General features: G+C 39.3%; 1 protein-coding gene across 2 annotated transcripts in view; it reads right to left on the bottom strand.

Moving 5' to 3' along the window:
* brsk2a (BR serine/threonine kinase 2a) overlaps nucleotides 1-27,605 on the bottom strand; it is a 192,579-nt gene that overhangs the window by 24,982 nt on the left and 139,992 nt on the right. For both annotated transcript variants that reach the window (XM_030731717.1, XM_030731718.1), the window contains 5 exons: nucleotides 15,109-15,225; nucleotides 9,077-9,110; nucleotides 8,878-8,946; nucleotides 7,189-7,335; nucleotides 2,081-2,112 (listed from right to left, as the gene is read on the bottom strand). In XM_030731717.1, coding sequence (XP_030587577.1) covers nucleotides 2,081-2,112; nucleotides 7,189-7,335; nucleotides 8,878-8,946; nucleotides 9,077-9,110; nucleotides 15,109-15,225 — 399 coding nt within the window. The remainder of the gene's footprint in view (nucleotides 1-2,080; nucleotides 2,113-7,188; nucleotides 7,336-8,877; nucleotides 8,947-9,076; nucleotides 9,111-15,108; nucleotides 15,226-27,605) is intronic.

Below are 27,605 nucleotides of genomic sequence, written 5' to 3'. Positions count from 1 at the left end.
AGTTTACTGAGGTCGAATTATACTAATATTTCTACAGTTTATACAAACAATCAACCTTCCGTACAACCTGTATTACAGAGGACTTACTGTTTATGAAAGGTGTACCTAATAAATTACAGTGTGTGAGTGTGGTAAACACAGTTTCAACACCAAAGCTCCAGGCAGGTTTTGCTGAAAGATTGTTAGGACAGTCATCATCTAATAAATATATCAGATAGAAATATGGAGTTGATGGCCATTTTCAATTTTGTGTAGAAAGTATTAGTTTGTCTGATTCTGAGTTGGCTGCCTTTTCTTTCTTTTTCTTTCTTTCTTTCTTTCTTTCATAGATGAGTTGCCTGTGGAAAATGGCCACATTTGTCACACAAACATCACCTCTCGTTCATTCTTTTATATGTTCATTCATTCAGCCAGTCACTTGACAAGCCAGCCTGCCGTGCAGAGACAGATAGCATGGTAACTTCCTCACTGACAAAACTCATACTACATTAGTCTTCTTGCCTAGCTCTTGTCTCCTCTTGTTTCTTATATCAGTCTTACTGTCTGTTTGCATGATCTTTCGGTACAGGACAGAAACCATAACTCAGTCTCTGCCAGGATGCACACTCTCCTCACATGATTCATCTTTGGTATTGCACTGCCAAAAAACTATCCTCAAATGTACTGGTAGGTATAAGGTAATAAAACACTGGCAAATGATTATAATATATTATTAAAATGCAATTATATAAAAAAAAAATGTAAATCTCATGGAAATACCAAGCATATTTAAAGAAGTAAACACTTGAAACCATGCATAGAGAGAAGTAGGATAATCACAGAACAGAAATCGGGTACAAATTAATAAAAATCAGTAACATGGAAAAAGTAAGTGCACCTCTATATGTACCAAACCTTTAAATCAATCAGGAGTTCTGGATTAAGACCCAATTTCTAAACCTTCCTTTGAAACTGTCCTTTTTTAAGACCTATAAGAGCTGGGGTGTGGCGTTAACTTCTACTGAAGTGTGTGTTGTTGTCATCAAGTCAAGACCTAAAGAGCTTTTCACACCTTCAGAGAAAAGATTATGGATGATTTTGAGTATAGCAAGGGGTTTAAGTAAATCGTTCGACAGCAATTATAATCATTTACACTACTTGTAAATGATAATCATTTACAAGTAGTGTAAATTTCAAAAGGCATAAATGCACCAGCAAAATCAGACAAAAAAACCCAAAACAAAACAAAAACAAAAAAAACGACCTAGAACCCAAAGGCTCGTCACAAGCTCTACAGTTAACTCGTGGCATCTGCATCATATCAAACAATGCTTGAAAACAATGTGAGATCATCTGTCTTTAAAACACTAAAAAAGGCAGTAAGATAGTCCATAATTTTAAATTCAATGACGGTCCTGACTGGTGGACACAAAACAGCACAAAGTGTTTTTTAATTCTTATTTCTGTAGTTTGTTCCTACCTACATATTTACATGCACTGATATTTTTTGTTAAATGTATGACTGAAAAAGTATTTTTTCCTTGTCAAGTCCACAACCTTTATCAGTTGACACTTTATCAAATTGTTTAAATGTTTACTATGGGATGAAAACTATTTAAGCCTTTACAAACATACAACCTCTATTTATGTATTTATATTTCTATGATACACTTATTGATGTGTTTTCCCATTTAAAAGCTCATCTTTACAACCTCACTCTGGTGTGGTCTATTTCAAAGTGTACTACAAATTTTGTACTTGTTAGCCTAAAAAGGTGGGTACACCCTTTTCTACATGTCAAACAATGGGTATACTGAGGTCATGTATGTTCAGTCTCTGCTACATCATCTCTGTTCCCTCTGCCCTGCTCTCTGTTCAGTTGACCATATGCCTCACACCCGCTTTCATGCACTACCAATTTACCCCAACATCCCCGAGAGTGGAGTCATGCCCTGCTTAAATGTACTCTTGTGTACACAGCTGAAACTCAAAGTCATTTTTCATGTGGCAGCTCCCTTCAGGTCTACAACCCCTGCAGAATAGTTGAAGAGAGGACGGTAGTGGGAATGTAAAAATGAAGAAAAAGCAGGGGACTACTTACATGTACCATGTGTGCTTCTGGATCTGTTCTAACTGTAAAAGTAATGAGAAAAGAAAAGAAAGGTTAGTTCACAAATAAGCAAATCACTGGCAAAATAGTATCATATTGGTGTTAAGAAGATCAAATTAATCAAAGGAAACAGAGTGATTATAGGTAAACCTGAAAGATATATTTTTATATGCATAGAAATGTTTGGTACATTATAACTCCTGTTAGTCCTGAGCTTAATAGTTTCAAGGAAATAAAACAGAGACAATACAGGCAGGTTAAACTGTGAAAGTAAATAATGAGACCTTCAAATATTAATACTGTAAATGGGTGAAAAAAAAAAGAATCCTGATAAAAAGAGTGAGACAGAGAGAGGTGCAACAAAAGCTAAAGAGAGAGGGGTGATCCAACTGAGCTATAAACAGAGAATATTATCTCCCTCACACATGCTGCTGACCCTGCCAAGCCCTCTGGTCTGAAGGGAATCTCCCATTCTCATTCTCTTCCCATCCCTCTTACTCACCCATTCGCTTTCTTAATACTACTCTTGTCATCACATGTTTAAAGTGGCCACTTTGTCACCAACCGTGTCAACATAGTCTTTTGTCCAAAAAGGAAAAGCAGAAAGAGAGAGAAACAGCGGGCAAAATAGCAACAAAGAAAGATGTCTGCTAGAATGACTCCACGGTGTTTCAACTGCCCACAGAAGGAAACCGGATCAATGTCACTGCTGGGACTTTTTAATTTGCTCAAGCTGTTGTTGTGGAACCACAGGAGATACACATGACAGCTCTAATTATTGTCACTTATTCAGATGCATAGTTCTTGTGTCAGTGTCTCCATCAATGTCTTGATGTTAGCACTACCCCAGAGGATTTACCTCTGTGCTTCAGCAGTGATGAATGCCTTCAAGAGATATTAGTGCAATCACAGAGCCGAGAAGACTGTGGTTACTGACTATAGGTGACTCTACCACAGAGGTCATGATATTGACAGGGACACCCTGCCAGACAGATACAGGCTAGTGGCTGACCTACTCTCCCTGACTTTTATTGAAGGCCTGGAGGCAAGAGACTGGTATCACACACACAGGCTTGAAAGTGATGTGGTTTGAAACGGAGAATCACATCAATCAGTTTCTAAACATGTCACTACCGATTCCAGCTGCTTTCAGGCAGACAGGATGCTGTTATAATACCAGCTGGGAAAGGTCTATACAGTATGAGTGTGCGTCTAGGTATCTATTTATCAGGGTGCTGCAAATGTAATTCTCAAACAAGCTTGTATTTGTAGGCCTGTATGTGGATACGCAGTGCTCTGAGTCATATGGCTGTTCAGTGGAGGGAGTACCAAAATGGGTGTTAACAGTGGAGACTTACTCTGCTATTTCAAGTCATAACACAGGAATCATGTAAAGTCAGGTACATTGGTTTTTGGACAATGATACAATTTTCACAATTTTGCCACAGTGTAACTGAAAGATGTGCTTGAAGTAGAAACTTTCAGCTGTAAGTCAAGGAATTATACTTAAGCCCTCCATTTTCACAGGCTCAACTGTAATTGTACAATTTACAGATAAGCAGTGTTGTGGTGAGATATGGCCATTAATCAAAGAAGTGAAGCTCAAAGTTTACCCTTAAATCACATCTTTATTACTTCATCTCCATTTTGGTGGTTTTTAGGAACAGAATCACAGAGATTGCATAACTGTCTCAATACTTATGGACAGTATTCAAATAAAAATACAGTTAGGAATAGAACAGGATTTTTTGACAATGGTTCAAGACACTTTATGGGGCACATTTTGCTAGTCCAAGGCTGAACCCCCTTTTGCCTACACAAATACCTTAACCATTCATGGTTAGTGCTGGAAATATTCCTCGGAAATTTTGGTTCATGTTGCTGTACATCCTTGATGTGAGTCTCCTGTTCCACTAGAATCACCATACTCCATACTTTCATGTTGTTTTGCCAAATTCTGATCCGACCATTCAAATGTCACAGCAGAAAGTGAGACTCATCACACCAGGTAATCTTTTTCCAATCTTCTATTTTACAGTTTTGGTGAGCTCATGTGAATTATAGCCTCAGTGTCCTGTTTTTAGTTGACAGGAGCAGCACCCAGTGTGGTCTTCTGCTCCCTGTAGCCCAGCATTAAGGTGGGATGTGTTGTGAATTCAGAGATGCTCTTCTGCACACCTTGGTTGTAACAAGTGGTTATCTGAGTTACCTCTGCCTTCCTATCACCTCAAAGCAGTCTGGCCATTCTCCTCTGATCTCTGGCATCAACAAGAGAACTGCCCAGTGAACTGCAGTTCATTCATTAGTTCATTTTCTATTTTTCTATTTCTCTGTAAACCCTGGAGATAACTGCATGGGAGAGTCCCAGTAGTCCAGCCCATCTGGCACCAACAACTATGCCTCATTCAAAGTCACTTAAATCACCTTTCTTCCCCCATTCTGATGTTCAGTTTGAACTTCAGCAGGTCGTCTTGACTGTGTCTACCTGCCTAAATGCACTGAGTTGCTGCCACGTGAGTGAATAGCAACAGAAGGATCTTTAAGTGCCCTATTACAGGAAGAGAGGTACAAAGATTCTGAGATAACACATGCCAAGATTGGCAAGCCTTTAAAAGATCATATTAGCCTAAAACATTGTTAACAATAAAAAAAAGGTGTTTTTAGCATACTTATAAAAACCTTTTAGTGTCTTATTACTTGACAGTGTTGAAGGTTCTCTCTCTCTCTCACACACACACACACACACACACACACACACACACACACACACACACACACACACACACACACACACACACACAAAGCAAACAAACAAAAACCCACAAACGCTTCCTTTATTTCCATCCAGCAACTTTGGTACTTCATCGACACCATCCCCACGAAGGTATTATCTGTCTGTGATGAACTGCTCTTTAATATAATAACCTAGTCAATCCTCTTTATTACTCAGGTACCACTAGGAGACAGATCTTTCCAAGGTGTCTTTTATCATTTGAATAGTGAAGATGAGATGATTGTGCTGAGGTGGTTGGCTTAGTTGCCTCTGGGTCCCTGACTGCAAAGACAGGAAATGGAGAGAAAGGCTTTTATTGGCCTAAGCCCCTTAATCCCAGGTACGTGCCCTCCCACTCAGACTCTGAAGGGGCCTTGACTTTGTGTGTTTACTTGAGTGCATCTACTTACAAATCTAATTAACAGGAGGTGACAACAGACCTACTGAAACACAGCCTGTATTTAGAGTCTGATTACCCCATTGATTTGATTCCACAAACATTATTGTGAAAATAATCCCATGTAAGTGAATGCCATATTATATTATGGTGTAATTTTTACCCCTGAGTGTACCTGGTTCGGGTCCGACTGGGCGGTCACTATAAACTCCGTGAATGCTCAGTCTAATGAGGCTATTTGACATTCCTCGAGGTTACAGCACATCCCCTGAGCTCTGTATGGAGTCCTGATGCAAGAGAGGGGAGCAGACAGGTAGCATATTCTCTCCCAGCAGCCTGGACTGCGTGTAACCCTTTGACTAGGACATTGCTGGAGGCTGGTGGACATATCTAGGGAATCTCAGGGTGACCTGCCCTCATCAGGCAGAGGGAACAGAAAAATAAAGGATATAGTGTGCATACGGCATAATAAAAAGGTCTGATCTTTCTGGTTCTTGTTTCAATACAAATGAAAAGCCTGCAAATGAACATATCTTTATATGTAGCTTTCTAAAGTCTTTGCTCTTGTTTTTCACATTCCCGTTAGTTTAGTCTTAGTCATTCTGACACAGTGAGAGATGATTTAAGGCATAAAGAAATGGAGCAGCAACATTCACCAAGGGTGGTGTCATCACATTTGCTTACAGGCAAGTGCATGAAAATAGTTTTGTTTTCTGCACTGATTCACAGAGATACCTGCAGAGGCTGTGTGCATACAGTAAAAAAATTAGTTTTTTTTATGTGTGATCAAATACAGTAACTTGCAGGATGGGTGTACCTTTCTGCATTGTTCTGAATGTGAAATACAGCATAAGAAAGAACAGCTTTGCTCTCTCTGGTAAATATGTTGTTTTTTAATTTTCATTTTCCATTTTCATAATTTACATTTGCCTTTGTCCATCTCTCTCCACCAGACTCTCTGCCCTTTACTTCTCTGTTCTTGCTCTCTCCTCCAGCCACCTTGCCAAGGTGATCACTTGATGTGTAGAAAGGGACTGGCACTGTGAAGTGTGCAGTACACAAGCAACACTCCTGAATACACACAATGTACTTGAGGTAGAAGTTAAACAGAATTGGGAATGATACAAACATATTTGGAACATGAGGAAAGCAAGAACAACAGTGCCAGGCTGATACTAGATATTTTAGCTTAAATGTGCATCTTTCCCATCTTATTCTCTCCTTGGAGGGTTAAAGTTTGTTGTGAATCTCAAAAATAATGATCTTCCTCTTTCCCCACATCTGTCAAGATATTTTCCAAGAATGTTTTCTTGAATTATATCTAAACATAATTTGGGCTTTCTACAATATAATTAGTAAGCACTGTTGGTTGTAGACAATATTCAATGCTGAGAGACTGCACTGTTTAAGTTTTAGGCACTACAAGAACACTGAAAATGCAGTAAGTAGAATAAAACTAGAATTATTAATATTTAGTCTGAGAACCCTTTTCTCTACATTTGCAAGGTAGGTTATTTCAGCCATCTTAGAGAACTTTCAACAGCTGTTCAGTGGAAATAGGCTGTCTCATTTGCATCTGTCTCTTCATGTGCTCCCAGACGGACTCAGTGATGTTGAGATAATCAGAAACTATGTTGATGCTGAGAACTCTGCAAGGCCATGTTATCTGCTGCAGAAGTTCTTTTTATTCTTATTATTATTGAAGATTGCTTGTTATAACTCTGTCTATATGTCTGGGCTTGCTGCAATGCTGATACTCATCTAAAATGGCTAAAACTTCTGCACCACACTAGATTTCATGTTCTTTTTATTGGCTAAGTATAATGATGTAAGGTTTCAAAGTGTACTGAATATTTTTTTACATATATAACACATATACGCAAATATACATAATCCTGTGTTAACATCGAGTCTCTTAACTGAACTGACCGTTAGTCTTTTGGAGGCATCCACTTCAATCATGCCACGCAGAAGGTTCTGACAGTCTGGAGGGATGAAGTGTGGCATGTGAAACACACCCAGCTTCACCTTCTCCAAAAGATTCCTTAAATTGTCATCATCAAACGGCAGGGCACCCTGAAGAAACACAGAGGCAGAGAAAAGAGAAAAAAGAAGACACTGGAATCATACTCAGTAGATGTGACAAGTAGGAGCTGGGAACTAAGTAGAGAAGAAAGAATTTGCACTTGATACAACAGCAGCATTATGACAGAGAAAATTGTTTTAACTGACTGAAGTCACCAAAAAAAAAAAAAAAGATTATAAATGACTAGCACAGCTTGCCAGATGAAACAAAAACACATTTTGAATCTTAATCCTGCACAACTTAAAAATCAAACTTGCTTTCTCAACTTGTTTAACTCTCCAATTAGAGCGTTCTGCCCTAAACTGCAATACTAAATAAATAATAAACAGCAGTGAAAAAGAACACAGGGCTTCTCTAATAATTACCCAGATTTCTCATTTACCTCGTTCATTTAGAATTCTTTCATCAGTGTCATTTATCAGAGTGCTGACACTTCACAGATGTAGCCATTTGATGAATGGCAACCTCCATCACAAGAGGAGATGGAGGGGTGGAGAAAGATGGAAAGGGTGAGGAAAATACAGAAAGAAAAGCTGAGAAATAAAGAGGCAGGGAAAAGGAAGGTAGACTTGTATAACAGATGATCTGAGTGCAGCCTAACTCCTGTGGAGTATGCGTGTCTCCCACAATCAGACAAATGGTTATCTCGCGGCTAGACACCAGGACGAAACTGAAGAGAGACAGTATTTTTCTGCAGTCAAGCAGCAGAGGCGGGGAAAAAAAAAAAACAACTTTTGTTCGGAGCGAGAAAAGCGTGGTCATGATGGAGATAATGGTAAGCATCATCAGTTTTATGCAACACAAGAGTACTAAGTATACTATCCTTAAAACAAGTACACACATATATAAGACAGACAGAGTGGAGGGAGAAAACAAAGCAAAAACAAAGACAAATACACAGGGCCTGTGGCCAAAAGCTGCCCTGTCAGCATTGGTATTTATTTTAGGCTCTTGTCTTTCAGTTTGGCGGTATGAATAATTCATGGAGCTGGAGTGAGTAGGAACTACAGTACAGCTGTTGATGAAACAAAGCTTCGGGGCTGCATGGCTCGGGAACCACAGACATAATGCAGCTGGAGAATAGACCTGATTATGGATACAGCGTTGTCTGTGGATACAGGATAATGAATAAAAAGACGCTTCTTTTCTCTGATCTTCTGTAGCACAAGTGTATCAGCTGGAGGGTGTTTCTGCAACATATTTTTTCCCCGTAAGAGCATTTAAATGATAGAATATGAATTTAACTCCCTAATATCTGAGTTTATGTCAGATGCTCCACAGTTACTTTAGGCTCACACACTGTCCATTCCACTACCTATGCTACCTAGACAGTCATGACTGTCCTTTCTCAAGCCTCACTTCCTTTTTTTTTTTTAAATCCACTACAATGCAAAAGCTAGACTTACTGCTTGATATGACACAAACGCAACACTTCATGGTAAAATTGTTTTGTGCAATATGCCTCTAGACATGTTAAACTGTATGTCAGTATAATATTAACATCATTTACTAAAGAACAGGCTGACACTCACCACCAACAGAGCAAAAAGAATGACCCCACAGCTCCAAACGTCTGCTTTCCTCCCGTCATACTTCTCTCCCTAAGGGGAAAACACAGTGTTAGATGAGTTTAGACTGAATGTTAAGGGCCAGCTGAAACAAGATGTCAGAGAACTAAAAATAAGTTAGCGCAGGAGAAAGAATATTGTGATTCTGTGAGCAGTCACTTACCCTGATGACCTCTGGACATGCGTAGTGTGGAGATCTGTTGGAAAAAGAGCAAAAGTGAATAAATTAAGGAAGAAACAGAAGGTCCAGGTTACTTAAGGACTTTTTGTTTTCCAGTTGTACAGCTGTACCGCAAAGTAAAAGTTCACGACAGAGCAAACAAACAAGCATAAATCTCTGTCGGAAAATATGAAAAGAACAATTTAAGCAGACAGTAAAAGTCTCCAGCGAATGTAGATCAAGATGTGTTTTAGAAGTTCAGACGTCCTGAGGGTGTTTGGATGTCCTCTGGTTTGCTCAGTCAAGGGCATCCTCTCACAGCAGACAGTGAACAGACCCACTAATCTTTACAGCCCCTGGATAGACTGACAGTAAAGCCAATGACTAGATTGACACATCAATATCATATGAAGATTTATGGAGCTACCTTGCAAAGACTTCTCCATAAGCCCATATCTATGGATGAGTGCAGCACAGGAGTGACTTGTTATTTTGTACATAAATTCTTCCAACTGTTTGACATTCCTATAATTTTTAATTTATTGTCTGGAACTACTTGTTAATTTCTTTGCTCCTCAAAGCAAATCACCTGTCTCCCTAAATGCCTTAGCATTGTGAAATGTGTGGTCCACCTCTTTGTCACACTGTGTTTAATACAGTACCATAGTATCTAGGTCTATTGAGGGACTACCTAATTTGTAAACAGCCATTAGCTTGGCTGTTGTCTGGTGCACTCATGAACACCAGGTCTGACAGCCCAGCTTCCTCAAACTGTCAAAATACTGGCAAAAAAACAAACACAACTAATATGCCAACTTGGGATGTCCAAGGGACTTTACAAATAAGTCCTTACTGACTTTTCCTAAAAAAGAAAAAAAAAAAAAAAAGCATGAGCTCTGTACTCATTTTACCTCTTGAGTGCTACAACACACAAGCCACACAAAGCCTTTATGTTGGTCCCATATGGATTATTCCATGTCAGTTTATCAAATGCCTGACCGTCCCCTACGTGCCAAATTGTGATTTCTTCAGGACTTCAAATCTGCTTCTCACAGACTGGGAATTCAAATATTTTCTTTCTTCAAGCTTCCATTGTTCTATCTTAACTTGAGCTACCATCCTGGCAGCCTATATTCACAGAGCCATAGCAGCAGACACTGACACTTTAAAAAAAAAAAAAAAGACTGAAGCTCAAGTGAAAATAAATAATGCTACAAAAATGCTGCCTTCATCCACTGCAATATTTTTTGACAAAACAAACAACAATAGGATCCTGAAATTTTGCATAATTTCCAGGAATTTTCTTCAGGCAAATCTGTGATGGTCTGGTGGGTAGTTTTGATTGTTTGTTTTTACATACAATGAATTCAGATGCATTCAGATGAAATGACCTATATATAAGAGGTGGAAGAAGCCACCAGGTCAAAAAGCTGAAGCCAATGCATCAGTAACTTAAAGTGCACTGGCTGCATGCTCTTTGCTGCAAAAAATTATTTATGAAATTTAAAAAATCTCACGCTCCAAAAGACTCTCACTTATAAAGACTAAGTCAGTAAAATATTTCATGCTATTATGATGCTTTGATTACGATAACTTTTTGAACTTAATTCCAATATTAGGCCTCAAAAAGAAGTATTTTGTTCTATTGCACTTTTTATCAAAAGTTTTTACCCATCTAATGAAAAATATTTAATATAGTCATCCTCTGAAGGTGTGGGAACTTTTGGTTTGCTTTATGCACAACTGGTCTAAGATGAGCTTTGTCATTATCTTATCATTAGAAAACCTCTCTGTGATTATAATAACAATCTGACTTTTGACATTCTTACTTAATTCTGCTGCAGTATTTCCCATTATCTTAAACTCTAAGGCTCTTACTCATCATTGTTTGCTGTATGACAGTGTCAGATGGCCCTCCCTTAAGGTTCGCAGGTTTAAACATTGGTGCGTTCTTATATATAAGTGTGTACTAGGTTTGCTTCCCTCCTACCTTCAGACCCACATGCAACAGAAGAATTCAGCTCCTTACACTCTGAGATCTCAGGATTGTTTGTTGTTGCCTGTTCCTAAGGCCAGGACTGAGACAGGCAAAAAAGCATTCCAATTCGTTGTTCCTTCTACATGGAACGAAATTCAAAAAGACCTCAAACTTAAGGACCTGGTCTCAATACGTGAGTTTAAGGCACTTTTAAATAACCTGCCAATGACTGAGTTGTAGATGTTTTGTTTAATTTTTAATGACATTTTTTTTTTTTTTTAGATTTTTAGACTTCTTATTTATTTATCCTTTTGACCTGTATGGCTGTTTTCTGTGAGTATTTGTCATACCCAGGACACACTTGAAAAAGAGATTTTAATCTCAATGTGTTTTTCTTCCTGGTTAAATAAAGGTTTGAAATGAAATGAAATGATCACAACTCTATTTAGTAATTTTCTACTGGCGACTCGCAGCATAGCCTTATCTACACCAGGTTCATTTAGTTAACAAGCACTCAGCGACAAGATACAAGTACATACTTCAGTGAACAAGTGAGTTAACAGGGTCATTGCTACAAAGTTGCTTTCATCTGACTGCAGACTAAGTATGGATGATATTTTAAAAACACCCTCATGACTCACAGCAGGTTCAGGGTATATAGTGGGATACTAAAGATAAATAGAAAACTGTGAGAGCCACTTTCTACTGACCAGCATGAAAAATGTAGCCATTTGAAAAACAGTTCAGTGTGGGTTTGACATAACATCAGTCTTTTCTTGATGCTTTCTCAACTTAACACCACTAGCATCACATAAAAAAAGGAAAGAAATGTTTTCTAGTTTTGGAGGGCAACAAATAACATAATGAGACATAAAAAGCTGTCTTTATCTCAACTCTTTATCGCAGCTCATCAGTCATGACTGTCTGTACTACAGAGGGATCTCTGAACCTTCAAGCACGACTTCTTAAGTTTACTATAAGATCACCAGTTTTCTACAATACACAGTATACTGGATTCAGTATGAAGTGAGCATCATGATGTTAAGAGATGTGAATTATAATAGAAACACTGAAAGAAGCAACAGTATATGTTGGTGATCAGAGACACTGACACATGAAGCTGATCTTCATGAAAATTCATCTTTTTTGGACTAAATTTGTGCGCCTCCTCACTGCATACAAGATATTTTCCTTTCATCAATCTGTGCCACAGAATTACAGTAAATAAACAGCAAGCAGTGATGAACTCCCAGCTGGGTTTGAACAGACAGAAGAAGATGTTGCATTTGCATCCTTGAATCCATACTTGAATATGCTTGGCAATGCCTCTACTATACATCTGTATGTCTACACGTATTTATGGATGTGCTCTGAGGCTCCCACTACTCTACCTGGGGCAAGTTTCATCTTCACTCAGCTCCATTACCCACAGCAAATGGAATACATTTGTGTCAGACTGCTGCATGATGAGAAGGGGCCAGATAAATGTGTTTAATTAAAACGTGTCATATCTACACTTAGAGATGGGACAGGCAGAAAGGCATGAATAATCAATAACCACACAGACACACACACACACACATTAGGAAACAGCACAGAGACACACAAACATACTGCTATGAGACATATGCAAACACGAAACGATGCAATCAAGACTGTAAAGCCTGTGTCTGTGGTGTCGAAGGGTTGTTCAGATAGACACCCAATCTCTCTGTAGATGACAATGTTCAAAGTGATCGCCAATCAAGACACTATTTAGCTTGTTTTCTCAACAAGGTGTGGACTCTATTAAAATATCATCATTAATAATAATGTAAAACTAATTTAATTTGCAAGCTATCATCTGCAACTCCTATACACATGTGAACACATGTACACACACAAACACGGAAACGTGTGCACACTTTGAAATGAATATGCAGGTGGGAAGTGGCCAAATTGATTGATCAGAGAGAAAACTGCATGTCTGTCTTTTGTCTTTTTTTTTAAATTAGAGCTTAATGCAATAGCACATTTGCTGAGATAGTAGTTTCTCTTCTCTCATGTGCTCTTTGTTATGCCACATTTGTGACAGGAAAACAAATTAATGTAAGGAGTCACCATCACCTCAAGTAATATTATCTTCACTTCACTTTTCTTTCCTACACTGTGCTCCATGCCCTCTTCATGGATGTGGGGCAGTGGAGGGAACACAGATGCACAGCAGGCAATGTTACATTAGTTGATGACAACTTGTGCTATTGAAAGTGCAATAAATACTTAAGTGTTCACAAAAATTTGTGAGCCAGTGTCAGCCCCAACCAAACTGTGTGCATGCTTTTGTTTCATAGACAGCTCTGAGTTCATGTCTACAATGAGTACTTTTAGCACTTTGTAATTCAAGGGGCAAAGAAGATTCACTCCACCTGGATCGAATTCAGACTTGTGCAGAGTGGCAGAATGCAATCAACTACAGATCAAACTGGTCAAAACATACTGCTGAGTAAGAGCTGTTGCATAAAGCCTTTCTAGGAAAATGGAAAACTTTAATGTGGTCATCAAAGCTGCAGAATGACTAAACTGCGCATATCTGACTTGCAGATTGCTATGCACACTGCTTTCAGTTGGCCTGATCTCTACCGATGAGTCATGAGAGCTTAGGCATTGTGCGACTGCTGAAAAAAATTATGCAACAGTTTCAACCAGATGCATGTGTTTGTATGCACATGCATAATGAGTGCACATGTATATTATGTAAAGGGAGGGAGTCAGAGACAGAGAGGCACCCAAACAAGCAGAGGACATAGGGACTTAGAGGTGAGGGATGAACTAAGCCTCCACTGTGCTGTGTGCGCATGTGTGTTGCTGTATTGCGTGTGTAAAGTGTGTGTAACTTCAGTTTCAGCTGATTTGGAGGCTTAATCTGGACAGAATCAATCTGAGCTGCGGACAGCTGTCACGGATCCTATCTCCCGAGCCGTGCACAGAGTGTCATGTGCAAATGCAGGGGAAATATTTTCCTAAGACATTCACATTACAAGCAAGATAACAACTTAAACCACTGAATTTGCATTAATACCAAATTTGTAGAAGCATTTCAAGAGTATTATAGATGTACGTCGCTTGTCTGTTCAAAAATTTGAACCAACTCTGTGACATCAAAACATTACCTCATCATTTGTTTCCTATCAAGTGCCTACTAGATGTAGACATTTAAATCACAAAGTTGATTATGTTCTATATTTGTTTTAACAGGTGAACTATACCTACTGATCTACAATTTTACTTGCTGAACTATGCTATTTTACTTCATCACCTGACAATAAGACAACTTCATTATCTGATGAAAATAAAGCAAAGAATCAATAGAATAAAATCAACTTCGATATACTGTTGGGCAGTACTTATATGTTCAAATCTCATTTCTAAAGTGAATTTAATGGATGCTTTGGAGGACCACAGTGCAGCAGTGTGGGGTTTCTGTTAATCCATGCTGTCACTGAGTTTATGAACCCAGTGCTTAAAAGTAATCATCGTCAAGTGTGCTGCCTTTTATTGACAAATATGACCCTGTGCAATGCCCACTACACTTTAGGGTTAAATAAAATCACTCCACAATAAAAGAGACCTTGGTACTCCTCCGAGTGTAGTCCCACTCTGAAAGTGACTCTTCCTACAAGTGAATTCATGGGATTGATGTGCCTGGTGTGGTTGTGACTATTAGATCATAAAACCAGTTGTGAAATATTAGGAGATGGACGCAGTAATGTGTGGCCCTGGCCACGCTCATCACCAGATACCACACTCTGTGATAGACGCTGAAAGTTTCTCCTGAAGAGATCAGCACAGCACGATAATGGACACTTTGACAACACTGTACCTAGCAGAGGGCCTGATGGCTCCACTCACTTCACTTACTCTCTAACTTACTTCTCTTCTTGCATAGTGGTACGTCCACTCTAACTATGACTTTTTAATTACCCCCAGGACATTCTTGGAGTCATCTAATAGCAATCTGCAGAGGATTTAGGTTAGATATTGTATGTACAGTCATTATGACATCTTTCATACTACTTACCCACAGCTGGTTTCCAACAGACTATCTCCAACCTGAAGAGAGGCCATGCCAAAGTCTGCTATCCTGATGTTGTTCTTTTCATCTAGCAAGAGGTTCTCTGGCTTTAGATCCCTGTGACTGAAAGACAGTGAGATAGAAACACACAACAGTTAATGAACCATGAAAAAGATCATCATAACTAATAAAAGCAAGTGAAACTGAGGAGAAGCAAAAGGGGTCCTGCAAGATATATCAAACACTTGTGCATCACACTTGGGTCCATGCATGGACAACACATAATAACCTGCTACTGATCACCAGCCTGCTCTGGGCAACAGCTCTTCTTTGATCTGTCCAAGCTAAAACTAAGGGCTCCCACCTTGTAACTGTACTGGTAAAAGGTGTGACAGCCCCCTGCTGTGTCCTTTTCTCCTTCTGTTTCCTTCTCTCTTTGTCCCTCAGCCCCTTCCTCTCATCTCCCAGACAGCCACCAGCAAACTGGCTGAGCAAAGGGTGTCAAGGGTAGGCAACCGCAGAGGTGGTGTTCATTAGCTGCCATTCAGTATCACTAAACACAGCAAGGGGGATAATATCCAGCAGACATAATCTCCCTACTTAAAAGGAACCATTGAGAGAAATAACTTTCTGATGCTGACTTGGAGGTTAAGATCTCAATTTTGATGAGTGGCTGTTCAAAGAGGTGTGGCATTAGCATTTTATAGCACATTTAACATCTCTTCCGGGGTTGAGGGTTGTATTACATCACACTGTACAGTTCTTGTGATGTCTGCCAAGGCTGAGGGAGGTACCACCGACATGTATGTGTGTATACACTGACAAGTATTTGGCTATCATTTCTACAATCTTTATGTACTTGCTTAGGTTCCATTTCTCTTTAATAGGAGGTCTTGGGTATTAGAGAGCCACAGAGCTATCAGGACTTTCATCTTCCTGCTAGTCTAATGATAGAAAGGGGAGATAGAACAATAGCTGGATGTGCTTGCCTTTGAAGAGTGCCTCATCACAATGGACATTTAACCTTAGATGACATCAGTTGCTGTAAAACTCGTTTCCTGTCCTGAGGGATTAACTGTCAGTTGGCTTGTTATCATCATGCTGGCAGTCCCTGTGATCTCAGCTATAATTGAAATAAAACATAGATAGCATCTAAAACAGTTCTCCCCAGGCTAAATCTTTCATCAATTCACACAACCATCATTTGACTGTGATGCAAGTAGCCCGAGAGCTTTAACTAGCATTGTCATGAGGAAGGAACAAATATTTACTGAACTGCTCCAGGGCCACCAATATGAGAGTATCTGAGCAGTGCATCTCGGAGGTGCATGCACGTGTCCCTTTATGCCCCTGGGTCAGTGCATTATTGGAAAGTGTTCAAATTGGCTGATTATATAATGATCTGTCTGATGTTTATGACTGTGTTTAAAGATTCTTTACTATTGAAATCACGGGGGGGAAATAACTTCTTTATCTTAACTTTACTCACCTACCTGACCCTCTGAAATTAAAATAATTCAATGCCCACAAAGCAGGAGAAGGGTTCAGGAAGATACCAACAGCATCTTTTTTTAAGTAGTCTTCTCCTCAATTTGTAATGTAACTAAGAAATGGCAGTTACAGGACTGATGACCTCAAATTAGGGTTGTTAGAAGTGTAAATCAAAACTGCAGAAGATGCCCAGGAAGAGAATAAAGGTGCAGAATTTCAGGCCGTCACGTCTCTAACTGTTAAGCACAGGTGTGGATCATCACGCTTTGGGTGTGGGGAATGCCAGTTCTGAAACCTAATATCACATAATCATAAAAAAAAAGCCAAAGATGAAAAGAGAATGACTTCTAAGACAGCATAATGATCCTAAATACACCCCAAAAATCCACAGCCTCTAGAGGTGCAAGCTCGAGTTTCTGCTACAGCCCACACATTACCTCTACCTAAAAATCACTGAAAATCTTTGGATAGACATTAAAAAGATCAGTACATGCAAAACAACCCAAGAACCTCAAACCCACACCTTCATACCCAATAAATACGAACTCATAGCCTGTGAAGGGGCTCCAAAAAAAGGGCCTTTATAAGCTGTGATACTTTCCAAAGGGGTAAGCAGTGATCATGCAGGGTGCTTTAATTTTTGCTACTGGCCCTTTTCCTTTTTTGTTATTTTGAAACTGTAATAAATAAATAAATAATCTTACTTAGGAAATTAAAATATGTTTCATCTTTAACTTCATGGCTTTTAAAAATCATGTCATTGTTTATTCACTAAGCACTGTTACATAAATTTTGACCAAATCAAGTATTCCCTCGCTGAACTGTCTGCCTCAGATGCAAAAAATAAAAAAGAAATCAGTCACAAAGACCCATAAACTTGACATAAAAAGTGTGTTACCATAGGCCTATCACACGTAAAACATAAAGAGGCAACATTCAAGAGGGCATTCCACAAAAAAGAAAGCAACAGCAAATTTAAGCAGTGGAAGCACCAGAGGAACAAATTGCATCTAAATGCTTTACTGCTTGTCAAGACCCTGGTATCTATAATGGACCATTAAACTGCTTCTCTGTCACATTAGGCTGCACTTTGCTACTGTAATCCTGCTCACACAGCATGTCTCAAAGAAGGGACATTGTGTATGTCAAGCAGGAGTGGAGGCTGTTAAAACAAATTCAAGAGTTGCAATAAAATTGAGTAGTTTTTCTTTTTAAAAAAAATACCATCAGATTTAAAAAAAAAAAAAAGGAAAAGAAAAAGAAAAATACAGTCGATGCCATGGATGCATTTTGTTTTTGCAAAGGTGGTTTCTACGAGGAGTTAAAATCTATTTTACTAAGCTTGTTTCAAATAGAGACAAGGACTAGAGAAGAAAAATCAAAATAACAAAGGGGGTGCATAGTTTAAAGTTTAGTACAGTCATTCATCATTTCAGCACAGTTTCTGCCTTCGTCTGTAACATGGGCCTGTCACTTCACTATGCACTAAGCTCTAAGCTCTGATGATGATTCTGTGTAATTTAAAGGGAATGCGATTGTGTCTACAGTTTCTGTTATCTGAGGAAGGGCTTTACCCCAAGGGTCTGTTGGACATGATTCTTGCAATTGAACAACGTGCTCTTAATTGCCTGTGGTCACTTGTGCATATTTTGCTGATATGTTCTATTTTGCAGTGTGCTGTAATGACTCTGTCCTCTTGAGGCTCACATGACTATAATTTCTCAGACATGTTTACGGTCATGTGCTGTTTATGACTAGTTTGAAATTCAATGAAAATATACTTTTCCCATGTTGACACATTTGGCATATACCATGTTTTAATGTCACTTTTCATTAAACCTGCTCACACCAGGATATGTGGCTCTAATTAGCTACACGAGAACACTTAAAACGAACACTAATGGATCAAATGCATCTTTTTGACCCATTAACACGCCAGGAAAATGGCTCACCTGGTTTTGAATTTTCATGAGGTACTACAGTTATTCTGGCACAATACAATACGCAGAGTGGGGTTTTAAAGCATTGCTGGGAATCAAAATGCACCCATTTAGCCTTTGGCATACCCTTGTGTCATCCTCCTCTTTCTACCTTTTTCTTTTTTTCTCTCAAACTTTTTTAGGCTTCTGTTGACCCAATTAGGGAGAGACCAAGTACATTCACTCAAAAAAAGCCTTAGGCTAATATTCTATGGAATTAGAAAAAGAGGACAACTCTGACTGCTGACTCGAATGTGCTAGGCACAATCCTTCATTAGCCAATGGGGTTAATTGTGTATTCAGAGCAATGAGGGATGAGAAAGATAAAACTGTTTTATTTTTTAAATTTTTTGTTAATGGAGTTGCATTGCAGCTTAAAGCAACTGATTGGTAAAAAGAGTTGAATTTGTGTCTTCGGGGCCTTGTATGTCATACACTACATTGCATTAGCTACATTGTTACACACAGCCTAACAGCACAAGAAATTATTTAGAGCCTCCATCAAAGTCTTTCTCAATGTACCAGCCAAACGTTTGGATACAAACATTTGACTGGTACTGTATATTTAAATATGTTTTCATTTATTTGACAGAGACAATAAAAATGATAATGATGCTTTTACAGTAACATTTATTATTAGTTTGCTCTATATGTCCATAATGTATGAATATATACAAACTTAGCACAAAAAAAATTAGGAAATGTGTGTTTCGTTGATTATTTGTTTGTCGTAACAATGCTTCTTGGCAATAAATCTTATACCAATGGAAAGCCTGTTTATTTCCCCTTAAATGGTGCCACATTTGTAAAGAAAATGTATCTGTGGGTTGAGCAGCAGAGTTGAATATGTGGGCTGCTGCACCTGTGAAAAACTTGCTAAATCTTCTCCACCAATGCCAAACAGCTTTTACCGATTCTTGTTTGGTCTTGTTTATTGGATTGGATGATTATTGTCTGAAGGAACAAGACATACTGGCAATTTGATTTATTTATTTAACAAACAGGGACCTCAGTAGCATGTGGAAGAACCATACACAGCCACAACAGCCTGGCACCTCCTCCTCATGCTGGTCACAAACTTGTTTACACACCACTTTAACCAGCATTTGTAGAAAGTCAGCCATTGTGGTTGTGTTGGTCACTCTGGCATGAACAGCAAGCCCAAGCTGATCCCACAAGTGTTCAATGGAAATGAGGTCAGGACTGTAAGCAGCCCATTCCATCCTCTCCACTCCTAAACTCTGGAGGTAGTCTCTGATAAACCCCACTCTGTGGGGGCAAGTGTTATCATTTTGTAGGATAGAGTTTGGTCCCAGACTGTAGAGATATGGGATTGCCACTGGTTGCAGAATCTCATCTCAAAGGAATGTTATCATTTTTTAAGTAAAACTCCACATGGCACATTTAAGTGCCACAGTTGAGGCCCACACATTGTTTCGGGACTCATTTGATCTCTCATTTTGTTGCATTCAAAACTTGGACAGCTACCAAACTCTTTACACAGATGCTCTACACATTTAAGTAATCTCCTGTCACAAGACTTGCATTTAAACTGGATCAGTATCAGGAAGCAAACAGCTATTTTCCACCCAAGACGTGCCTCTGACTGTCTACCAGAGCATCCCTTGTGTCATCTAGTGCAGTCCTATCTATTCCTCTGGGGTTTTGAGCAACATAAGGGCATTAATGCATTGTTGCATATAATGCAGTTACTAAAAGTGGGATTACAATGACAGCCAGAACAGCAATAAACAAACTGTTTGCTTGTTGTGCCAAATCTGTGTGTGCAACTCAGCGTTTGCTCTTAATCCAGAGGAGTTTGACTAGGGATGATAGGATGAGCAATGGACCTTCAAGGCAGAATAAACAGACAAGCTGCCAGAAAAGCAGCGGAGTGAAGGAGTGGCAAACATATTTAAAAACCTAGACGGTGCTGTGGTGGTGCAAAACTCCTTTTAAGTATTTATCCGTGCCTTGTACAAAATTTGACTATTCAGTACTCTTCAACATCATCTCTTATCTGGACATCTAACAGCATGTCATTTTTTTCTGCACTTGATCTTGTTTTGTTTTCCTATTTCACAGCCTAATTTATTTTACCTTTCTTACAACAATCATCCCCTTACAACCACTAGCCCATTCCCGCTAAATCGAGCACCATAAACCAACCCACTACTTTCATTTTCCTTCCTCCTGCTTGATTTTCCATAACCATTTCACCCACCCCATTTCCATTTTTCCATTCCACCTCCTCTCAACATCAATTTCTCTCCTCTCACAAAGTTACACTTCAACACAAACTGGCACTGCAGGAGAAGAAAATATCAGACAAATATAACGACAAGAACAGAAAGGAAAAAAAAAAGATTCCTCTTCTGTGTTTTTAGGAACCATCAGCTGTAATGATAGGCTATATGGCACAGGCTTTCTACAGGCAGGCGGGGAGGCAGCCAGACTATTATCGTGGACAACTCTCCTACAAATGTCAGCAAAGTCGCAAACAGCCACAAGGGCATGATACTGACAGAAAAATTGACTTATTGATGGTTCAAGCTGTGGAGCATAATTAATTAATTAACATAACTAAAAGAGAGCAAGCTAGGCTTCAAATGGCGTAAAATTATGTATGAACCATGAAGTAAATTAATGGGATTTGTCATTTCTCTGCACAGATGAGAGTTGATGAAGGTATGTAATAGTTTCTGTGTCTTGTTTGTCTACGAGATTCTGCAAAAACTACCAAGACACAGCTCACGAAACTTGGTGAAGAGGTAGAACACTGACACATAAATAGCCTACTAAATTGTGGTAGAGACACATTTAGTTTACTTTAAAACTGCAAAAAGGCACTGGACTTCAGTGAAGATGCACTTTCTGAATGACCTATTATTTATTTTAAGAATTAATTTGTGTAATAATTATGATCCACATATCGGCCACTACTTTTCCACTATGCCACTATGTAATGAGTGGCGCTTGAGAGACATGAATAGTATCTCTATTCATGCATGTGGTTGTCTAAGCCTCTGGAAGAGAAAAATAAAGCAGCTAATAACAAAGTGTGGGAGAGACAAAGTGAGGGAGAAAGGTGGATGTGGATGATGTGCATGATTATGCTACTGCGTGGGTTTAACGTGACTTCTGGACCAAGCATTTGTTTGTGCACATGTAGGTGGCAGCAATAATGTGCGCATCATATTATCAGGAATAGGAGAAGGAAAGATTGTGTTAATATGTGTGAGCACATAACCTGAAGCTATGAGTTCTCTCCCAAGGTGCACTTGCAAGCTTCCTTGGTGAAACGGTTAAAGTCCCACACAGGTGGAAAGACCACTTCGCTTAGGGTGAAATAGTCATTTTAGCTTATCTGCAGACAGCTTTGAATGTGTCCATGCAGACGTAAGTGGAGCCTATCAATGCATACACAACATATGACGAGCAGCGTGATGTGAGTGGGTGTGAAGAATCACTGGGCGTGTCACAAGTGGAGGAGATTTAATTCTGAATAGGCTCTATTCTTCTTCTGTCTGCACATGACATGAACTCTTCTCCATTATCCTCACTATACTAATGAGAAGCGAGCCAATACCAATCCTGATGTCAACCAATGTGTTCTAGGAGCAAAAACGAAACAGTGAGTATTACCAACACTACTGGACTTGTCTCTGACTTTTTAAGTCCTAAGGAGATTCATTCAAAATGTGTTTTAAATCACGCTCAACAAATGTTCACTGACAGTGAAGCTAAAGCTAAATTTGTAAGAAAAGGAATTTAAAAAAGACTTACACTATATTGCCAAAAGTATTCATTTGTCTGCCTTCACACACATACAAACTTGAGTGACATCCCATTCTTAATCCCACTCTACTGAAAGGCTTCTTATGTGGTGGAGGCATTTCCTGCCAAGCTATAGAGAAGCATTTAATTGTTGGAACATTTGTCAAATGGAAAGTCATTTTGATCAGTTCCACAACTTTATTCTTGACCTCTGTTGCACTGATTGCCAGGCTATGTTATAGATTTTTTAACTTGAACTAGAGAAAGCCTTTGCGAATTCCTTTATAACACCTCTTAACGAAAGCACACTATATGGTTAAAAGTATTCACGCATTTGCCTACACACACATATGACCTTGAATGACATCCCATTCTTAATCTGCAGGGTTTAATATTATATCAGGCCATCCTTTGCAACTATAACTGCTTCAACTTTCCTGGGAAGGTTTTCCACAAGATTTAGGAGTGTGTTTATTGGAATTTTTGAACATTTTTCCAGAAGTGCATTTGTGAGGTCAGACACTGATGTTGGATGGGAAGGCCTGGATCAGTCTCCGCACTAATTCATTCCAAAGGTGTTCTATCTGGTTGAGATCAGGACTATGTGCAGGCCAGTCAAGTTTTTCCACATCTAACTCCCTCATCCATGTCTTTATGGACCTTGCTTTGTGCACTGGTGCGCAGTGATGTTGGAACAAGAAGGGGCCATCCCCAAACTGTTCCCAGGGAGCATGAAATTGGTATGCTGAAGCATTAAGAGTTCCTTTCACTGGAACTAAGGCACCGAGCCCAACACCTGAAAAACAATGCCACAATCCCCCATCCACCAAACTTTACACTTGGCATAGTGTATATAGAGAAGTACTGTTCTCCTGGCAACCACCAAAATCAACTGGTCAATCGGATTGCCAGACGGAGAACCGTGATTCATCATTCCAGAGAATACGTCTCCACTGCTCTAGAGTTCAGTGGCGGTGTGCTTTATACCACTGCATCCAACATTTTGCTTTGTCCTTGGCGATGTAAAGCTTGGATGCAGCTGCTCAGCTGCATCAAGCTCTCTCCACGCTGTTCTTGAGCTAATCTGAAGGCCACATGAAGTTTGGAGGTCTGTAGCGATTGACTCTGCACAAAGTTGGTGACCTCTGCACACTATGCACCTCAGCCTCTACTGACCCTGCTCTGTCATTTTACGTGACCTACCACTTCATTGTTGAGTTGCTGTCATTCCCATTTGCTTCCACTTGGTTATAATACCAATAACAGTTGACTGTGGAATATTTAATATAAAAACCACAGAATAAATAAATACTTTTCATATGAAGTAATCTGTGTCTCTGGTGCGTATTTGTTATGACCAGCTCCCACATTACCTTTTCAGGAGGGAGTACAGTATATATACTGAGTTTTGTTAAAGACTGACAAGATCCTGTTACTGTGACTCCTAGGGTAAATGAAGAAGTAAATTTTCTGCAATAGTATGACATCTTTGAAACACTGACTCTGTTGCACTGTTATTGTGACCTTGAGCAACAAACTGAATCTGAAGCAACTCTAGAAGTGCTGTTCTGAAGTTGACCTCTGATGTCCCTGCAGAGGAACTGAAAGACAATTTTTTTTTTTTTAAATATCAGTAAAATGTCATATTATCACAGGCGCGCTGTGCTGTGATCTGTGCTCTAACCAGTCTGCCAGTCAGTCCGTCTCTGTATGAGTCACAGGTTTGCAGCTCTCGCATCAGAAGACTTCAAATAATATCCAAATACAAGACATGTCTTAATGAGAAGGAAAGGGGGGAGGATAGGAAGCTAGTTTGACACTAGATCTATATTGATGATTCTTCTCTCACTGCTGCAGCATCCATTATGCATTTCTTCCAGTAAAGATTATGTTCTCACATCCATTTTTACCCCAGCTGCACCTATCTTTGCCTCAACTCCCACAGCAGCTATCCTCGTGCGCTTCACTTTGTCCCCTTCTCACCCTAAAAAAAAAGACAACTCTGTCTGAATCAGAGAGCAATCTGAATCAGGCAGAGAAAACACTGAGTCATAAAACCCCCGTTTCCCCCTGCATTATTTCATTTATTTCAAGCCTTACATCCATCAAGCTGAAGAGAGATATTTGGGGATAAGATGTGGGTGGAAAACGGAAGCACGAGGCAATGTGAAGAAGTGAAAATGGGAGAAAAGGAAGGTTGAGGAGCACATGTTTACCCCCACTCTGCACAGTGAGTCACAGAGAAAAAGGGGCACTTCTAATGACCTGCGTAGGTCTCCTGTGCAGACAAGTCAAAATGGAAGGAATGATTGCAGAAACGCTTTTTTATTGAGGGGATGCTGGGATCTCATTAGTGGGAATGGAAGGGAGGTGAGAAAGGCTGCGTCTGCCTGTCTGTTTGGTCCTAATTGAGGTTGGGAGGAGGGCGAGTAGGTGTAGCAACACTCCTAAATAATCCTCCTCATGACAGATTTACAAGGCATCATTTTCTGAGTGTGAGTGAGGGGATTCGAGGAGCAACAAAGTAAAACAGGGAAGGAGAGGTAAATCTGCACGTGAAATTTACTACAAAGGTGCTCTGATAATCTATCTATGTGCGTGCACTTAATGTCAGTCCCAGGTGCTTCCTCCTAATTGATCTAATCTGTTAAAAGACTTCTAATTTTTGTTCTTTTAAGGTGGAACAGTTTTGTTCCATTTCCAGTAGTGCAACTGTTATATTGGTTGTTTTCTCTTTTTTCCATCCTTCTAAATATTCTAGATTAAATGCCTCAGCTACCTGTTTGATGGTTCAATAAAATGAAGCTGACTGCATCATCCAAAGATAATTCAAGTGTAAAGTAATATCCATAACAGCTCTCACATTTTTTTAAATTAATAAATATCATCAGCTATACTGGAACAGGCTCTTTTATAAACTATGCAGCAAAATACAAATTATATCTAATCATAGGAATTGCACTGTATAATTCCATGACAAATTAGCTTAATTTTCCCCCTTAATTAACTGTGCAACATTATACTAATTTTACATTGGAGGCATTCAAAACTATGCTCCAGGTTAAACAGAATATTGCATGCTGTTTTTCACTGGCTTAGAGTCATAGAGGCATGGAGGAGTAGAAAAAACCTCCATGTCTTTTTGTGGCACTTTCAGCCACATAGCCTTGACACAAAAGTTACAATGGGCATACATTATCATCACGAGTTGACTGGCTATAACTGGGTAACAGTTATAACAGTTATAGTGCCAATGAAAAATGCAATGGCCATGGCCTGGCCGTGGCTGTGCTAGGGTTTTATGATGATCTCCTAATGTTTAAATCTGAAGCCCCTGCTAGTGATTACTATCACAGTGTGATCAGCAAGGAAACAAAATCATAATGTGCTGGATAATGACCACATTTTGACTGTTACTTCTGCAAGTAAACATGCACTGTGATCTGGTTGTTGCCCTGTGTTTTGTACAACAGCTTTGCTATGCTCTACTGTTTATTCAAATGTTAATTTTTTTTAATGTGATATTTGAATCGCCATGTTGATTCAGTTGACACACGCAAGTAAAGCAGAATGAACAGTCTTGGTTACAAAAACATTTTACATTTTCTGCATATTTTTCTTCAGAAAACAATTGATGGCAAGACTAACATCTAACTGAAAAATTATGTTATACCTTAAAAAAAAAATCAATGATTTCAGTTCTATTTTTTCCCTGCAGTTTTGCCAAACACCTACTATACTGCATGACTAGCCTCAGGTCCATTATGTCAAAAAAACAAACAAAAAAAAAAGTCATCATCATCAATAACTTAATGTTATGAATGTGATAGTTTCCTCAGTCTTTCTGTGTTTAACTTTACTCAGTTGAAGAGTTTTTTTTTTGTTTTGAAATCTTACTGAAGATATTTGAGTTTGAGTTCCAGCTAAGGTTTTCTGTTCTAGTACTTAGAGTTTGGATTACCATTTTAATTCCTCATTATTCTATTGTGACCTTGTTTTCTTACTGAGTCTCTGGTTTCTGTTTACTTTATTTTGTTCTAGGGATTGGTTTAGTTCTGTTCTCCAGTTTCTAGGTTTTATAGATTTATAGTCTTGGTCCTCCCTCTGTCTCCTCCAGTCCCTTTGTATTTCACTGTCTCATACTTGCTGTGTTTGTGTACTGCTAAAAAAATTAAAGGAGAACTGAAAACATATCAGATGCCACAAATCTAAGTGAAAAAATCATGCTGCCAGCTAGTCCATTTTGCCAAAATTTCATTGCAGCAACTCAAAATGGTACTCAGTTTGTAAGGCCCCACATTCATGTATGCATGCCTGACAATGTCAGGACATGCACCTAATGAGACACCAAATGGTGTCCTGGGGGGATCTCCTCCCAGATCTTGACCAGAGCATCACTGAGCTCTTGGACAGTCTGAGATGCTACCTGGTGGTGGTAAAACATAATGTCCCAGAGATGTTCTATTGGATTTAGGTCAGGCGAGCTTAAGGGCCAGTCAATGGTATAAATTCCTTCATCCTTCAGGAACTGCGCCTCTCACCACATGAGGCCAGGCACTGTCGTGCACCAGGAGAAACCCAGGACCCACTGCTCCAGTGTAGGGTCTGACAATGGGCCAAAGATTTCATCCTGATACCTAATGGAAGTTAGGGTTGCCTAGCCTGTAGAGGTGTGTGAATACCTCCATGGACATGCCTCCCCAGACCATCACTGACCCACCAGTAGTCTGAATGATGGTAAAGGTAACATAATGCTCTTTCACATCCATCAATATCCTCAGGGTGAACCTGCTATCATCTGTAAAAGCACATGGTATAGGTAGCGGACCTGGCAATTCTGGTATACTATGGCAAATGGCAATTGGACTACCTTTGCAACTTCTCTAGGGTCCAGGCATCATGCTACCAATAGTAACACTGACTTTAGCCAAATGCAAAATTAGTAAAAAAACAGGGAAAATGTCAGTGGCCTCCACCTTTAAAACCATTCCTGTTTTAGGGATTATCTCATTGTTGCCCCTCTAGTGCACCTGTTTTTAATTTCATTGACACCAAAGCAGCTGAAACTGATAAACAACCCCCTCTGCTACTTAACTGACAAGCCCAATATCCCACAAGTTTAATTGGATAGATGCTATACTCTGATTAAAAAAATATTCCTTAAAATTTTTGAGTAGGGTATATTGGCTAGCACTACTCTCCCTTGTTAGTTCCTGTTTTTACTTTGAAGGTTTGTCTTCTCTCATGTCCTCTTTC

The sequence above is a fragment of the Archocentrus centrarchus genome, chromosome 6 (assembly GCF_007364275.1).
Source record: "Archocentrus centrarchus isolate MPI-CPG fArcCen1 chromosome 6, fArcCen1, whole genome shotgun sequence".
In the NCBI taxonomy this organism is placed as follows: Eukaryota; Metazoa; Chordata; class Actinopteri; order Cichliformes; family Cichlidae; genus Archocentrus; species Archocentrus centrarchus.
The sequence above is the reverse complement of the archived record's forward strand: the minus strand, read 5'-3'. Positions and strand labels throughout refer to the sequence as shown.